Below are 17,475 nucleotides of genomic sequence, written 5' to 3' on the forward strand. Positions count from 1 at the left end.
ATTCATTAACTAATCAACCCATATTTTTCTATGAGAAATTCATGCTTTTATAATCATCTTTTGGTTGTGTAAGTAATATTTTATTAAAATTCTATATAAGGAATATAATGTTTGGTAGTTACACCGGATTGATCTCTTAAAACTCCGTTGTTTTATCCTTTAAACGACAACATTCGAGATTTCATATGCATCAATATTAAACTCTAAATTTAATACTTTTCAGAAGATGACAATATAAAATTATAATATCACTTCATAAAAAATAAAGTACTTAAATATGTTTTAATTTCTAAAAAATATTGTGAACTTTTATTTTGAAACATATAAAAATAATTGATAACTAAATTTGGTTCAAATATTTCAAATAATATGTTTATCTCAAACATATTCAAATTAAGACAATTTATTTCAAATCCTTCTATATATAATAGTCTGAACTCCTGAAACTAATTTATCATAATTTTCTAGGATTAAAGCCAAATACTATCTTAAAAATGGTTGGACTAAAATATTTTTTATTTACAAAAGCCAAAATCAAAGTTCATCATTTATATATCAAAAAATATATTTAAGCCAACAATTATATATATAAAAAATGAGAGGTTGTGTAACTTTTTTTTTTCCCTAACAATTTCACCCACCAAATATTTTAATTTTTTAAATTGAGAAATGAAAAAAAAATAATAATTGATTGCTTTGCAAAGCGATAACAACAGAAAGAACCGAAAAAAAGCGCATAACGCCATAGTTTTTTATTTTGCAGAGTTCATCAAACAAACAAAAATCGAACCCGCGTTCTCCAATTACACACCCTCCAAAAAAAAAAAAAAATTGCGCTTTATTTTGCTTCGTTTTCAGTTTTTCACCCCACAATTTATGTTTTTCTTTTTTTTTTTCCAGAAAATACCAAAGGTTACATAGATGTTATGTACAGATATTAAATTTTTCTTTTGTAAATGAAAGTGCTGATCAATAATGCATTGAAGCTGAACAAGTTCAATTTTTGATACTATGTTTTGATTCCCTGGATCCAACGCACTCGCTTCATTAAGGTTTGTTTCTTTTTTATGAATTCAATTTCTCAGCATTCATCAATGTCTTTCTTTTACCAATTTTCATGGCTATACAATGAGTTACATGATTTAGATTCCAATTTTTTTTTTTAAATTTGTTTGTATTATGTTGATGTTCTCCATTTTCTGGTATCTGAAATTTGAAGAACGTGGTGCGTTTTTGAATTGGTAATGTGCATTATGGGGAGGGTTTTATCTGAAATTGAAATTGTGGAAGTGGTTGTTCTTTGAATGGTAATGTGCATAACTGGATTGGAATTTAATCTGAAATTGCAATTGGAGAAGTGTCTGTGTTTGTAATTGGCAATGTGCATAATGTGTAGGCTTTGTTTTGGTTTTCAGCGGCAGAGATGGCGTGGTTTAGTACGAACAACACATGGCGTAGCTTCCCGGATTTGGCGGGAGCGGTGAATAAGCTTCAGGAGAGTGTGAAGAATATCGAGAAGAATTTCGATAGTGCTCTCGGGCTTGAGGAGAATTCTGAATCCAGCAATGAAGGTAATTTATTTGCATTGTTCAAGTTCCAAGCACTGCTCTATGTGTTCTGTCCGAATGGGGTTCCTATGATGACATGGGAGTTTCATAATTGAGATAATAAGTAGATGCAGAGTTTGCTGGTTAGTGTTGGTAGTAATGCTAAGATCAATGAAATTATTGAATTTTGAAATGCAATGTGCTTGCTTTTGGTAGGAATCTTTTGCACTGATTCTACTTCTGGAAATTGTATTTGTCTTTCAGCTTCAGGGTCATGGACTTTACGCCGAGATCCAAAAGCATTGTTTAATCCTGTTATGGCATTTATGGGGAATAATGGTGAGGAAAACACTGATGAAAAATCAGAACTACTAGAATCCCCTCAACAAGAATCTGAACCTAAGAAATCATTGGATAAACCGGTGTCTCCAGATGATGTACCTGTTGCTGAGAAAAAAGAAACCACTGTTGCTGAGGAAAAAGAAGGATTCCAAAATGATAGTGCAGCAGTTGTTACTACTGAAGAAACTACTGCTGCTGAGAAAAAAAAAGGATTGCAAGGCGAGAATGCAGACCTTGTTACTACTGAAGAAACCCTTGGTGAGAAAAAAGAAGGATTCCAAGAAGATAATGCAGCCATTGTTACTACTGAAGAAACCACTATTTCCAAGAAAAAAGAAGGATTCCAAAATGATAATGCAGCCCTTGATACTGCTGAAGAAACCACTGGTGTGGAAAAAGAAACCACCGTCGCTGAGGAAAAGGAAGGATTGGAAAATGATAAAGCAGCCGTTGTTACTACTGAAGAAATCACCGATAAGAAAAAAGACACCACTATTGCTGAGAAAACTGAAGGATTTGAAAATGATAGCACAGCCGTTGTCAATACTGAAGAAACCGCTGTTCAAGAAGTGAATGAAGCAGAGAAGGTAGAAGAAGAAGGTGGTGAACAGATGGAGTCTGCAGATGAAAACACAACCCATGCCACAGCTGATGAAACAACTGTCTTGGAAAAGAATGAAGTGCTTAATGTAGAAGTAGAAGATGGTGAGCGGAAAGAATTAGCAGATGGAACAACTATTCAGAATTTGGACCATGGAAGTGAAGAACACCAACTACCTGAGATGCCTGTTGATTTGTCTGAACTCAACATCCAGCATGCTAAGAGTTTGGATCCTGATCCTGTTGTCATTAATCAAGAAAATGAGATTGCCGAAGCGAGAACTACCGAGAGTTTATTGTCAATGCAACCCATGCCTGTTAATCTTGGAGAGGATCAAGTTGAGGGTAGTACGAGTGATCCTGGTGAGTCACAAGGTATGAGTGATGTGCAACAAAAAAATCAAGTGGAGGCGAATGAGGAAAGTAAAGAAGAGAGGGTGCAAGCAGAAGAAAGTGTGGAGAGAGTTTCTTCCATTCAACCTGAGATATCAGGTGATAGCGACAAAAAAGACAAGGCTGATACTTCTGTTGCACATGCTATGGCTGTTGAGGAAAATGATGCTGCCAGGCATTCACATATTGAAATTTTGTCCAGCTTTAGTCCATCAAATGAATCTTCTGAGGTGGTATCTGAATTAAGTTTGCATGAAAATGAAGCAACTCATGAAGCAAAGGAAGTATATCATAAAGTCAATGATGTCAAAACTGACACTAGAGAGCAGCATTTGCAGTCTGTTACAAATATGTCTGTCTCAGATTCTATGCTTGAAGTGGAGAGGCTGAAGAGGGATATGAAAATGATGGAAGCTGCACTTCAGGGTGCTGCCAGGCAAGCTCAGGTATTTCATTTGCTGCTCATAATCATGATAGTGCAAAAGGATTTTCTGATGCACATTTCATTTTAATTTTCTGAATATACATTGTATTACACATGATGATGAAGATTATTAAAATGGTAGTCAGATAGTTAAGTTTTAATCAAGATTGAAAATGGACAAATTCAATATTTTATTTTTCCACATGTTATGTGATACACATTAGAATTGAAATTTTTAAAATTTTCGGTATAGAAAAAAAAAAAAAACTTGAATTTAAACCCCCTCTCACTTATTCTTGAATTTTTTTAACCTCTTAATGGACTGGCTAGCCTACCAAACATGGATGTGTACCCTTGACGTAGCCTATCAAGGGATAACATCTGATTTCAGCTAGCTAAAGATGTTGCAATGTTTACAACAGAAATAAAAAAAAGAATAAAAGAAAAGAATAGATGATACAATTATCTTACTAGCACTAGCAAGGTGGAGTTTCCATGAATCACTAAAATGATTTGATTTTGCCTTTTTATTGGATCTCTCCATCTGTTATTGGAGCTGCATGGGTGGTCTGTTTACTCAACATTTCAAACTCCTATGTGAATCTTTTGCAGACATTATTGTGTTTTCACATTTTATTACAATTCTGCAATCTTGAAATTTTTGTTAATTCTCTTTCAGGCTAAAGCGGACGAAATTGCAAAATTAATGAATGAAAATGAACACTTAAAAGGCGTGATTCAGGATTTAAAGGTATAGTTCCTTTTTATGGCACCTAACTCCTGGCATGATATTATGATTTTTAATGCTCAATCTTCTCATTGATACATCCATTCCATATGGTTTGCTAGTCCTTACATTTATTTGTGCATTTAACTGTTTTTTCATGCGATTGTCTAATACGCATGCTAATTGTCTAATCTGCTGTGAAATACTCTATCTCATGTTTTTTTGTGCTTCTCATATGCCTGATCTCTCTAAAGTTGTTACACATTTTGTTTGTTTCTTTTATTTTTGTAAATTGTAAGTATAAAAGTGCTTTTGACCACTCGGTTATAGTTGCATAAAAAACCAACTTGGGTCGGTCTAGTAGTTAGCTCACTAGTCCGCTTAAGCAAGTGTTGGGAGTTCGAATCTCGCCTTGTGCATGCAGCAATTCATTGGTCAGCGGCAAACTTTAAAATGTAGTTCAGATCTGTGACAAATTAGTCCTTGGCTTGCCGGGTTTAGGGATGTTGTGGGAAACGAAAAAAAAAACCTTCAATGGAGATAATTGGTAAAAGCCATTCAAATTTTTCTACATGTGTTATTTGTTATATCATTATCAGATCTGATGAAGTATTTTGTTTTAATCTTTTGGATATCTTCTTTCTTCCCCCCCCCCATCTTTTTTTTTTTGCTTCTGATTCCCTTTGAAGTTTGATCTGTTTATATTCAATTGTTGATGATCGTGGAACAGAAAAAATCCAATGATGCAGAGATGGAGCATTTGCGAGAGGAATACCATCAGAAGGTTGGAACTCTTGAGAGAAAGGTAACTGGGTAATAATTTGTATGACTTTAAATTTATCAAAGTTATAATTTACCTTTTAGCCATAGCTATCAATAAGATATGCTGCAAATGACTGGTTATGATTTATCAAAGCTTTTATTGATTGTATATGAATAATCACAGGTGTATGCTCTCACGAAGGAAAGGGATACGCTTCGACGGGAGCAGAATAAAAGAAGTGATGCTGCTGCTCTCTTGAAGGAAAAAGATGAAATAATTACTCAAGTTATGGCAGAAGGTAGGGCAGTTGGACATTTTCAACTTGAATTTAATATTTGGAATTCTTCCCTGCTTTGAGTTCATTTTTGAAATAAGTGGCACTGTCTTGTTTGATGGCGTTTGTAAATTTGATCAAGATCAAATTAAATCCAATTAAAATTTGATCTGTTCAGTCTTCTTTTCCTTTTGGGCCTAGTGCCCTCCACTGTAATATATAAATAAAAAAAAATCCAATTAAAATTTCCATATGCAATGTATTAAATTTTCTTATCTTGTGTTGACAAATGAATAATATATTTGAGGGACATTTCTATTGTAGTTACAATTGGATATCTTAGAGGTCCCTTTTTATGTTAGAATGTATCTCATCTCAGGTGAAGAGCTTTCCAGAAAGCAGGCTATTCAAGAATCGACAATTAGGAAATTAAGGGCTCAGGTATGCAGCCTACTTGCTGCATTTGTTTATTCATATTTTGTTGCTCCTACATCAACTAATCAATGTTTCATTTATTTATTTTTAAAAATATAGATTAGAGAACTTGAGGAGGAGAAGAAAGGTTTGGCTACTAAACTTCAGGTAATTGGACGATGAAAAATTTTCTTGAAATTTTTATTACTTTTGTAATGATCTGAATAGGTTTAAGTATCTTCAATAAGCAAGCAATTTTAGAGATACAAATTTCATGCATTATATCTATAGTATAGAACTGATTCCTTGAACTTTACTATTTGAGCTTAGTTCTTCTGGTTTTTTCGTCCCCTTGCCAAATGTTTCCTCTATGATATAATTAATCTAAATGAAGTCCTGTCTTACTCCATGTAGTTTTTGAACAGCCATAACTTTTATAAAAGATATTTATGATTTATGGGGTGATACCAGTTCCTTAACCTTTTTTTAGCAAAAATTGTGACAATGCTAATGTCTACCGGTTCTTTAATTGCTGTTAATCCAGGCAGAAGAGAATAAAGTAGAAAGTATCAAAAGGGACAAGATGGCTACTGAGAATTTGTTACAAGAAACAATGGAGAAGCATCAAGCAGAGCTTGCAACACAGAAAGAATATTACAGTAATGCTTTGGCAGCTGCTAAGGAGGCTGAAGCATTAGCAGAGGCACGTGCCAACAATGAAGCAAGAACTGAACTAGAGAATCGTCTAAGAGAGGCTGAGGATCGTGAATCTGCTCTGGTCCAGGCTCTTGAAGAATTAAGGCAAACCTTAACTAGAAAGGATCAACAGGTTTGCTTGTTTGGTGTTTTTTTTTTTTAATACCAAGTTGATATCTATCCAGGATCTCGATTTAAGGTTTTTAGCATCTTAATCCATTTTTAGGCAATCTTCAAAGAAGATATGCTCCGCAAAGACATTGAGGATCTTAAAAAGCGCTACCAGGTGTGCTCCCTTGCTTTCTTAATGTGCTTAAATTGTTTAACTTTGATTGCTGCTTTTCCCGGTTTTCTTTATGGTGTAGCATCTTAACTGCTACCTTTGCAGTATGCGTAATTTGCTTATTGTTTTATCTAGGCAAGTGAAAGACGGTGCGAGGAACTGATTATGCAAGTTCCAGAATCCACAAGGCCACTTTTGAGGCAAATTGAAGCCATGCAGGTAAATAAACAGTTACATATGTGATTCAAGATTTCTTGTTATTCATCATTTGGTTCATTTGCATGCAATCTGTATTTGACTAGAATTCACCATGATAACAGGAAGCAAACTCCAGAAAGGCAGAAGCTTGGGCTGCTGTTGAAAGAAATCTCAGTTCTAGACTTGAGGTCCTTAAAATACTTTCTTGAGTTAAATGTGGAATTATCCCCTTTGATATTATTGTTTATTACTTTATTATTTTATCTTTTCCTATTTACTCCACAGGAAGCAGAAGCTAAAGCTGCCGCCGCCGAGGAACGTGAGCGTTCGGTGAATGAACGCTTATCTCAAACCTTGTCCCGAATCAATGTTCTTGATGCTCAGGTTCTCTCACTTATTGAGTGAAATTATGTCTATAATGGTGATCTTACATAAATGTGACTTACTTCTGCAATGAACTACAGATTTCATGTCTTAGAGCCGAACAGACTCAGTTAAATAGGACACTTGAAAAGGAGAGACAAAGAGCGGCAGAAAGTAGGCAGGAGTACCTTGCTTCAAAGGAGGATGCCGACACCCAAGAAGGTCGTGTAAGAAGGCTTGAGCTAGAGATCAGGGAACTCAGGCAGAAACACAAGAAAGAGTTACAGGATGCATTGGTGGAAAGAGAATATCTGCAGCAGGAGATAGAGAAAGAAAAGGCAGCTCGGTTGGATCTGGAGAGGACTTCTCGTCTTCATTCTGCTCAATTATCCGATCAAAGAATGACAACAAAGCAAAATTCTGCCTTTGAGAATGGTTTGTTTACTCTACCCTTGTTTACATTGCTGGTCTGTGGTGTTTTTCTATGATACAGTTTATTATGTAGGCAACCTGTCTCGGAAAGTCTCTAGGTCAAGCTCGCTGGCAAGCATGGGAGAAAGCTACTTTCTGCAAGCATCATTGGACTCATCTGGGAGTTTCTCCGAGAGGAGAAACTCTGGAGAGGGCATGAGTCCTTACTATATGAGGAGCATGACACCCAGTGCTTTTGAGTCAGCACTTCGTCAGAAAGAGAACGAACTTGCTTCATACATGTCACGATTGGTAATATTCATTGCCTTTGTTCCTTGAATTAATATTTGAAACTAAAGCTTCCACCCCACTTTATTTTCCCTTTTTGTCGTGAACTTGTCATAATGCCTGTTATAGATTAAGCTGTTAAATCCAACAAGTAATCCTGATGGCATTTTTTCAATCTAAAAACTTTCAGGCATCAATGGAATCTATTTGTGATTCTTTGTCTGAGGAATTGGTCAAAATGACGGAGCAGGTGGGTTTGGTTTGAGCTTATTTTTTAGAATCTACTGGCACTGAGCTTATTTTTTAGAATTTACTGGTACTGTTGTTGTTAAGCATGATTTGTGCACACTCACTGCAGTGTGAAAAGTTGCGCGCGGAGGCATCCATGTTACCTAGTGTAAGAGCAGAGCTAGATGCACTGAGGAGGAGGCACTCTGCTGCGTTGGAGTTGATGGGCGAACGTGATGAAGAGGTACTTTTTAACTACGGCTTCTGCTTTTCGTTGAAACAAAATTGTTAGACAAATTTCGGCTTTTGCTTTTTTAACTACGGCCAATGTTATGGTTGTATAGCAACTTCTCTATTTTTCCTTTTAAATCCTCTTCTGTTTAAAGGGAGTGTGTCACATGAGAGCAATGCCTACAATGAGAGATGAGAACATGAAATCTGGACTGTATAACTATAACCATGCACTGATGGTCAAGATTGGATACAATAATTGGTGACCTCTTTGTTCTCACTGATTTACACAACAGAACTAGGAAAATTAATTAACATATGCCCTGAAGGAAAATGATGCAAATAAAAAAAAATTATAAGAAAAAGAAAAGGAAGAGAAGTTTCATACTTAGTTTTCTATATCTTAGCTGTTGTATCTGCTTGTATTTTGACAAAGAAAAGAATTACTACTTTTTATCTAAAAAGTTTAATGTATGTAGCTGGAGGAACTTCGCGCAGATATCGTGGACTTGAAGGAAATGTACAGAGAACAAGTCAACTTACTTGTTAGTAAGGTATATAACATTCATCAGAAATGTAGCTGAAATCCTCATTTAACGCTTCATTGATTCTTATAAGTCTAATAGATGTTGTAAAATACTCCTTCCATATTTATATTGATGGTTGTTCTGACTTTTTAGTACATTCATATATTGATACACTTGATACAATATATCTAGATTAGTAGATTTATGAATGTAACAGAAAAGTCAAAATGATTCTTAGTATGGAATGGATGGAATACTTTAGTACAAAATATCACTTCTTTTATTGTGCCATTCTGGAATTCTTACCCTTGCTATTCATGTTTACAGATTCAAAGGATGAGTTCATAAATAGTGGCTAACTGAGCTGTAAGAAAGCTTAGCATGTAGTAGAACTTGTGATCTGAATTGCACAGTTATAGTAAATTGAAGATTAATGCATGCTCTATATCTTGATTCTCTCTTGGCAATAGTTATTCAAAGTCACCCTTGTCAAAAGTGTAACTTGTATTCTTACAAGAAAAGAAATGGGGAATAAAAATAAATGTAATTTTGTATTTTTTTTATTTGCAGAATTTTGTATAGCTAATCTATTATCAAATTTAAACATGTATCTTCTGGTTGAGATAAATAGATAATTACTATTTTTTTGTGGGAATTGTGTGATTGGAAAATTTTGAATATGATTATACATGTACATATACAATCCTTTGAATATTTGATGATATTATATTCTTTTTCACTTGTGCCTGATAAATAGATTATATAATTCCTTGGTTGTAGTCATTAAATAAATCATGTCATATTGATTATGTTTGTTGGTAGTTATCTTTTTATTAGATCTATTTTCTTACAATAATCAGAAGATAAAGAATTTTTTTGGGTTACATATTAGTTATCTTAACTATGCTGCACACAATAGACAATACCCATTTCATGCAACAAAATGAAGATGCATGTGCAAATGTAAGCAAGCACATGCAAATCTCGGCCAAATTTCCATGCCTCTGCCTCTTAGAATTAGATACCATACCTCAAGTGCTGCCACACGTCTAAATAATATATATACATCATGTTGGACCACACAGATATATATACAAAGCTAAAAATATTGGTAGATTTATTACATTAGCTATTGGAGAATGAATTTGAAAACAATTATTTTAATTGAACTACACATAGTAATAAACTAATAATTACTCATTTAAATGAAACAATTCTTCATTTTTGCACTGTACAACTTTCTTTAGAAGATTCAAATTCCTAAATACCAATAAATCAATCTAAAACCCATATATATGAGTATATGACTATCAGATAGCGATATAGCCAGCGAGTAACATCACACCTTAGACAATGATATAAATATAAACAAACTTAGAATATCAAAATAAATAAGTAAATAAACATATGAATATAATATAAGTATATAACGTTCCTTAAGGAGACAAAAGTAAAATCATGTGGAAATCATCGACATTTTATATTTATTTATTTATTTTATTAAGTTATTTATTTTGCTTAGTGCAGAATCAATGGGAGCTTTTCCCATAATATGCACCAAGACTTCGTCCCTTACTGCCACGTGTCTTCGCCTTCAACAGCCATAACAACACCACAAAACACTTCACTCTCACATTTTCTGGTTCAATTCCATTACATCTCTCTCTCTCTCTCTCTGCATTTCAACACGCCATTTTCCACATTCTTTCGCCACACAACAAATTAAGGTAACCACTTTTCAAGTCTCTTTCTTTACGTGAAGCATGTGATTAGTGCATTTCTTTATGTGCTTTTCAACTTCCAGTGTTCTCTGTGATCGCGGTGAGAGAAGAAGCTTCTTATCTTTTATGCGATTTTATTTTATAAAAAAAGAAAGTAAAAAAAAAAGAAGAACCGTTTTGAACTGAATCATCGATAGTGGAGTTTCAGTTCCTTCCTATTTTCTTGGAAGTAACAATGTGGATCGAGAATAAATCTTAAAGAGCCCCGTGTGAACAGAAAAAATGAAGTTCTGGAGTTGTTAGATCTGAGAAAAACTTTGCAACTTTTTTTAGTTAATGTTGCTGTGTTGTTTTTGTTAACTACTAGAGAGTCTCTTTGATTGCTGTTTCTTGTTCTTGTGATACTGATCATTGCTGAAGCCTTAGAAAAATTTATGTAACTTTGTTGTTTTGATTGATCCCTTGAGGTAGTTGATGTTGCCATGCTGCTATTGCAATGATGAGTTTTTTTTATTGATGTTTCTTAATCCGGTGATGCAGAAGCCTGTGTAGAGTTTACTCCCTTTGCTAGGTTTCTGGAAAAGATTTTAATTGTTTCGCTATGCGGGGACGGCAGCGAGTTGCATCCAGAGATTACATAATTGGGCATGGAAAAGAAGAAAATTCAGGTACCTTGCTGCTTTTGTTATCTTCTTCATGTATTCATACTTTGTTGAATTTCTGAGCATTCCAATCACCCTGTTCATTTAGAAAACTTGGGTTTATTGATTTTATACTTAAATGCTCCCACAAATTATCAGAGAGAAAGATATTTCCATATAATATATGATTTAAGCACAGACTGTAAAAATGGAAATGGGTACTTTAAAATGGATAGTATTTATTATTCAGAAATTCCAGTAAACTAACTTCATAACCTCATATTATGTCTATATATGTGTGCTCATGACGTCCTTGATGGAACATTACTCCCTTCTTTTTTGAGTATATATAGTGATGATTATTTATGTCTACTACGTATGTCTATTTTTTTAGTAGCATGTGTTTAGAAATTGTGCTCATATTTTGATGATCCATTCCGTTTAGAAGCTTGCAAATTTTTAATTTGAGACGGAAAGATTGTTGTGCATATACATACAGTAATTAACATCGGAAGATATTATAATCATGGCTTTAGGTACTTAATAAAGTTAAAAGGTCAGAAAACAGTTAGCTTCTATCTCATTTTCTTCATGTATTTTCCATTTGAAATCATTATAGCTCCTGTGGAGAAATTGGCTTCTAATGATATCACTAACATAAAAAGTTTTATTTCAAGCTTCAGTGCGTTTACCGAACGCAAAACCTTGGCGGCGATCTTTGCGGCATGTTGTAGTGGCTTCTCTATCTTCATTCTTATATGGCTACCATATTGGGTATGCTCTTCTATATTGAAGCTTGAATAAGCTTTATTTCTCTGATGTGTGTGAAATTATTTAATTACCTTTTTGCTATATTGGTTATGCAGAGTAGTCAATGAAACCTTAGAGAGCATTTCTGAAGATCTTGACTTTAGTGGCAATACAATGGCTGAAGGTACTTCCTTGTATTTGTCTGATTAATATTAATGCTCACTCTCATGTTCTGAATCTAAATATTTCTCTATTTTCTTTGCTTTTTATGTTGATGAAGGTCTTGTAGTAAGTACCTGTTTAGGAGGTGCTTTTGTTGGGTCTCTGTTTAGTGGTTGGATCGCAGATGGGGTTGGGCGTAAAAGAAGTTTCCAGTTGTGTGCATTGCCTATGATAATTGGAGCAGGAATGAGGTATCTGCAGCATAAGTGCAAATTAGTTTTTGCCACTTTCTCGTGCTTTCTTTGTTTTATAGTTAGACATATGTTATCTTGTAAACTGTTTTCTAATTTTGATGACAAAATGATAAACTTATTATTATTCACAATTTATGCAGTGCAACAGCAAATAGCCTGTGGGGCATGCTTTTGGGAAGGTTATTTGTTGGTACCGGAATGGGACTTGGCCCACCTGTTGCTGCTCTTTATGTGGCTGAGGTATATTGTTTGATAGTGTTGTGTATGTTATGATATCGCAATATTACTCAATGGATGTCTCTTTGCTTATCTTATAAAAACAAATTTAAAATCCATTTGCATTTGTAGGTATCACCTCCAGCTGTGCGGGGTACTTTTGGGGCTTTAACTCAGATTGCAACATGTCTTGGACTTATGGGTTCTTTCTTTATAGGAATCCCAGCCAAGGAAATAGTGGGTTGGTATGAAATGATATTATAGTTTGATTTAGCAAAACATATATTTATGGTAGTGTTATCTATCACCCAATTTCACAGTTGCATTTCATGTGGAAATTAATGTTCAGGTGGCGGATTTGTTTCTGGGTATCCATCATTCCTGCTGGAGTGCTTGCCCTTTGCATGGAGATCAGTGCAGAGAGTCCACACTGGCTCTTCAAGGTTGTCTTTGCGTAAATTATGAATAACTTCCAAGTTCCAAGTACATACTGCTAACCTTTTGTTTTCAACTGTCTCAGATCCAATTGTTAGAAAAATGTTGATCCTGACCGTGGTTTATTGGTTATTTAAGTGTGAACTTGGTATTTTTATTGGATTATGATTAGGCTTAAGAGAGACAGATAAGTATTGGAAACTAACATGTGTTAAGAGCACGTAAGACTGATACTTAAAACGGTTATATCTCATTCTCCATATTTTTATTTGCCATCTTACTATGATCAATTCTCTTATTTAAATAGTAAAGTAAAATAAATCGTTTCTTTATTTATATCTTTTAAGCATTACTGCACAGTTTACTTATAAGAGCAAGACCGTGAGTCATTTTCCTACACTGGAACCTATACTTATTTGATTCTTCTTTTTTTTTTTTAAAAAAAAAAAAGAGAGGAAGAACCATTGAAGCTGAGGCTGAATTTGAGAAGCTCTTGGGAGGAGTAAATGTGAAATCCGCAATGGCTGACCTGTCAAAGTCTGATAGAGGTGATGAGTCTAGTTCTGTAAAACTATCGGAATTACTCTGTGGCTGCCATGCTAGAGGTAAATTACCATATTTTTTCTATTTTTGAATACTGTTTGTAGAATAGTTGTATCATCTACATGACCACTTTATTTTATCTAATCTTGAAATATTGCTTGTTTCTGCATTTTGCAGTGATGTTCATTGGTTCTGTGCTTTTTGCTTTACAGCAGCTATCTGGCATAAATGCTGTGTTCTATTTCTCATCGACTGTCTTTGAAAGCTTTGGTGTACCATCTGATCTTGCAAATATGAGCGTGGGAGTTTGCAATTTATTGGGTATTCTGGCTCAGCTCTTTTTATTCTTTTATTAAAAAAAGTGTCTTGATTTTGTAAATAATGTTTTTTTGGATAAATACTTACTGTGTATTTCACTCAACCTTTTTGTTTACGGTACTGCAGGATCAATTGTAGCAATGATTCTGATGGATAAACTTGGAAGAAAAGTGCTTCTCATGGGTAGCTTTTTCGGCATGGTAAGGAAGAAAGAGAAAAGAATGAAAATAATAACTTTGCTGAGCTAGGTTAGAAAAGAAAAAGACTCGAGCATTACTTACATAAAATTTTGTTGGACATATTTTCATAAAATTCTTATAAAATTCATACTACAGATAATCGGTCTTGAACTGCAAGGAACTACAGACCCAACTCACTTTGTATTCAGATGTCTAACAAGGATCAAACCTTAGACTAGCTGGATTTGAAGTTGCTGATAATATATCTAGCACCAAATTTTTCATTTTATAAATTTAATTAGATAGTTAATGAGAAATATATGATCCAAACTTTATTGTTTTTCTCGCATAGGCAGTAGCAATGGGTCTACAAGTTCTTGCTGCAAGTTCATTTGCAGCAGGATCTGGAGCAATGTATCTATCCGTTGGTGGCATGTTGCTGTAAGTTTTCAGAAATGCTTAAAGCTTGAATTCAATTAAATATCTGTCTTATTCTGTTAAGTTAGATACAACATATGGATTGAAATACCTTACCTTATTTTTTTTTGTACTGCCAAATTACTGAATACATCTCTATTGTGAAATGGAAAATGCAGGTTTGTGCTATCATTTGCACTTGGGGCCGGTCCGGTTCCTTGTCTCGTTATGTCTGAAATGCTACCCGGCAAGATCAGAGCAAAGGCGATGGCAATTTGCTTGGCTGCGCACTGGGTAATTTCGAAAATTCTCATAGAAAAATTAAAGTATTTAGGCAGATGCTTGTTGAATATGCTCTACTTGTTTGGCTCCTTTCTCTTAGTATTGTTTTTGTAACAGGTGATAAACTTCTTTGTGGGTCTACTGTTTTTGCGCTTGCTGGAGCAAATTGGGGCACAACTCTTGTATAGTATTTTTGGTTCATTCTGTCTGATAGCAGTGGCTTTTGTGAAGAAGTATATTCTTGAAACAAAAGGGAAGTCACTACAGGAAATTGAGATAGCACTTCTTGCTCAAGAAGCATCATAAATGCACTAAAATGTTGACTTCTCTTGTGTTGAGGTAATAAACTAATAATATACACTATTTTCGATTTGATTATACAAAAGGTTGTTCACTCATGATTCATGAGTGACATCTCACTCAATAAGGTTATCAGATGTAATATTATCACCTAGATGTCAGAGAAGCCATTAGTGTATATTTTTATAAACAGAAAAGCGTCAGGTGTAACATTAGCTAAATTTAGAGAACTTCAGTGATCCAATAAAACAAAAGATAACAACAGTTCAGGAAATAATTATCATTGCACTTTTGCTAAATTTTGAGCAATTTCAATATTTTCAATATTAATTCATCCATACTTCTTTATGTTAACCATTTGCAGGAAATTCTCTGCATGGTGCATCAAGGGCATTTTTTTTTTTTGGCGGGGTTTATCATCCCATGCTGAAGTTAGACCCATGCATCAAGTGCTCAACGGAAGGGATCTGTAAATTTTTTAGTTTTTCTTTTTATGTGGAGACTAGGCTTAAACTGAATGGTTGCGTGGGACTAAAAATATTTTTTTTCCATAAAAAATAATTTCTTTCTTTTTTGTCAGTATCTAACTATGATGAAAAGGGCTAAATGGGACGATACCCTTTTTCTCTGTGTTATGCGTGAAACTCTTTAGGTAAAATTTCTCTCTCGTATACTCCCAAGTCCCAACTAATACCCCAAATAGGTCTCCAAAGAATTCACGGTCGGACAGATTTGTTCCCAACAAAATTTAACTAAAATTTTGACCCTGATATTTTTAGTTATACACCAGATACGTTCTCATAGCAGTTTGACCCGGTCAGGACGTCATATGTGGAGGTTAACGGGCTGACGTGTCAGGTTGATTGCCACGTGTCACTTCCAGGACAATTTGGTCCCCATCCAAGCTGGACAAAATGACGTCGTATTGGACCATGAGGCGAATGACGTTGTTTCTTAGAGGACAAATTCGTCCCTACCATGGAAGGCAGAGTTGCGAAACGGCAACGTTTTAAATGGGGGACCTATCTGCCTGTTCAAGGGGACCTATCTGCCCGATGATTATGTTTCGATAGGAATCTATTTGTCTGATAACCTAATATTTAGGGACATATCTGGCCTATAATTGGTGACACTACCCTCAAATATATTCATTGTCTTTTTTTTGTTTCATTGAAAACATAAGCTGATGTATCTAGATCTGGTAGTTTGTAAAATTCTAATCCTCCCTCTCATGACACTCAAATTGAAGATTCTCCTTTCACATGTCACAAAAAAATGTCTTAGACAATCCCAAAGTATGCTAATTTTGAATGACTTAATGCGTATGTTGAAATCTGTATGAAACATCCTCATAATAATTTTGTTAATTCTAAGCTCAGCAATTTTTTAGACGTCCAAAGCAAACAGTAATCAGGCCCAAGGCTCAGAAGAGTGTTAGTCCTGAGGCCATGGCAACTGCAACCAGTGGCACAGCATCTAGATTGTTCAAATTTATTCCAACACCGGGATTGAAGTAGTCTACGAAAAAATGATCCTTTTAAGGATTCCAACACCATATTTTGTTGAGGAAGTATAGGGAGCCAATGGAATATCTGTACAATGTGTACAATGGAGGTTTAGGGATGTCCGATTCGGTATTCGAGATAGAGTAAAGTATCATTTTTGTCCCCAACATTTGGGGTAAATCCTATTTGTGTCCCTAACGTTTAAATCGTCCTATTTGTATTCCTAACGTTTGTAAAAGTAATTCAATGTTATCCTGCTGTCAATTACACATCATGAACGCTTTAGTTTGAGTTTTAAAAATCTCTTCTTGAAGTTAGAATAGAAATGTCTAGGATAGAATCGATGATCTACTTTGAAAAATAGCTCATCAAATGTTGAAACTGATTCATACAACATTTACATAATTCACTTTTCTAGGGATATAATTGAATCTAAACACAAATAGTGGGTATAATATTAAAATCGAACACATTCAAGTGAGACCTAATTGAGAATGAATACATCCAAGTGAGAATAATTGAAAAATATAATCTGATTTGTTAGTATAATTGATAGTAGGATAACATTGAATCACTTTTATAAACGTTAAGGATACAAATAGGACGATTTAAACGTTAGGGACACAAATAGGACTTACCCCAAACGTTGGGGACAAAAACGATACTTTACTCTTAGAGATATAACTATTAGTGTTATCTTTTTCCTATCAGGTTAAGCTTTTGTGATGAGTGGTTTCATGACATGGTATATTTGTGTATAAATACATGTGTGGTTTAATTTATTTTCAATGTGTATTTGTATTTCATAATGTATTTTATACTAGTGGCTGACTTTGGTGGCTGATTTTGGTGTACATATAGCAGAATTCATTTTGATAAATGGATGAAACAAACCAAAAGCAATGTGTTTCTTTTATACTATTTCACCACAATTGATTTCATGCATATCCATTTAAATATAATGAGATATTTCAATCTAACAATTTGATCATCAACACAGATTAAAACTTGCCTAAACAGCCACCACATACATACAAAACACA

General features: G+C 34.5%; 2 protein-coding genes across 7 annotated transcripts; both read left to right on the forward strand.

Moving 5' to 3' along the window:
• The first annotated feature begins 183 nt into the window (after positions 1-183).
• Positions 184-9,463, forward strand: LOC112776028 (golgin candidate 5). 2 transcript variants are annotated; one of them, XM_025819979.3, is made up of 19 exons: positions 184-1,052; positions 1,416-1,571; positions 1,812-3,328; positions 3,986-4,057; positions 4,764-4,838; positions 4,980-5,094; positions 5,450-5,511; positions 5,605-5,652; positions 6,029-6,313; positions 6,407-6,466; positions 6,599-6,682; positions 6,784-6,849; positions 6,947-7,045; positions 7,126-7,459; positions 7,530-7,747; positions 7,914-7,973; positions 8,082-8,195; positions 8,662-8,736; positions 9,037-9,463. In XM_025819979.3, exons 2-19 carry the CDS (start codon positions 1,424-1,426, stop codon positions 9,055-9,057), a joined length of 3,453 nt encoding a protein of 1,150 aa, XP_025675764.1. In that variant the 5' UTR covers positions 184-1,052; positions 1,416-1,423; the 3' UTR covers positions 9,058-9,463. The 2 variants fall into 2 exon arrangements, with proteins under 2 accessions (XP_025675764.1, XP_029151415.1); XM_029295582.2 differs by having other exon boundaries at positions 7,548-7,747.
• A 760-nt stretch (positions 9,464-10,223) lies between these two features.
• On the forward strand, positions 10,224-15,501 carry LOC112777244 (probable plastidic glucose transporter 3). Of its 5 annotated transcripts, none has more exons than XM_025821574.3 (15): positions 10,224-10,436; positions 10,971-11,098; positions 11,749-11,845; positions 11,938-12,005; positions 12,102-12,234; positions 12,378-12,477; positions 12,586-12,698; positions 12,803-12,896; positions 13,340-13,493; positions 13,609-13,752; positions 13,876-13,949; positions 14,281-14,369; positions 14,525-14,639; positions 14,745-14,966; positions 15,292-15,501. In XM_025821574.3, the coding sequence occupies exons 2-14, from the start codon at positions 11,032-11,034 to the stop codon at positions 14,931-14,933; spliced, it is 1,437 nt and encodes a 478-aa protein (XP_025677359.1). In that variant the 5' UTR covers positions 10,224-10,436; positions 10,971-11,031; the 3' UTR covers positions 14,934-14,966; positions 15,292-15,501. The 5 variants fall into 5 exon arrangements, with proteins under 5 accessions (XP_025677359.1, XP_025677363.1, XP_025677360.1 ...); XM_025821578.3 differs by having other exon boundaries at positions 10,299-10,436; positions 11,755-11,845; XM_025821575.3 differs by having other exon boundaries at positions 10,308-10,436; positions 10,974-11,098.
• Positions 15,502-17,475: the final 1,974 nt, after the last annotated feature.

This window comes from Arachis hypogaea, chromosome 19 (genome assembly GCF_003086295.3).
Source record: "Arachis hypogaea cultivar Tifrunner chromosome 19, arahy.Tifrunner.gnm2.J5K5, whole genome shotgun sequence".
Classification (NCBI taxonomy): Eukaryota; Viridiplantae; Streptophyta; class Magnoliopsida; order Fabales; family Fabaceae; genus Arachis; species Arachis hypogaea.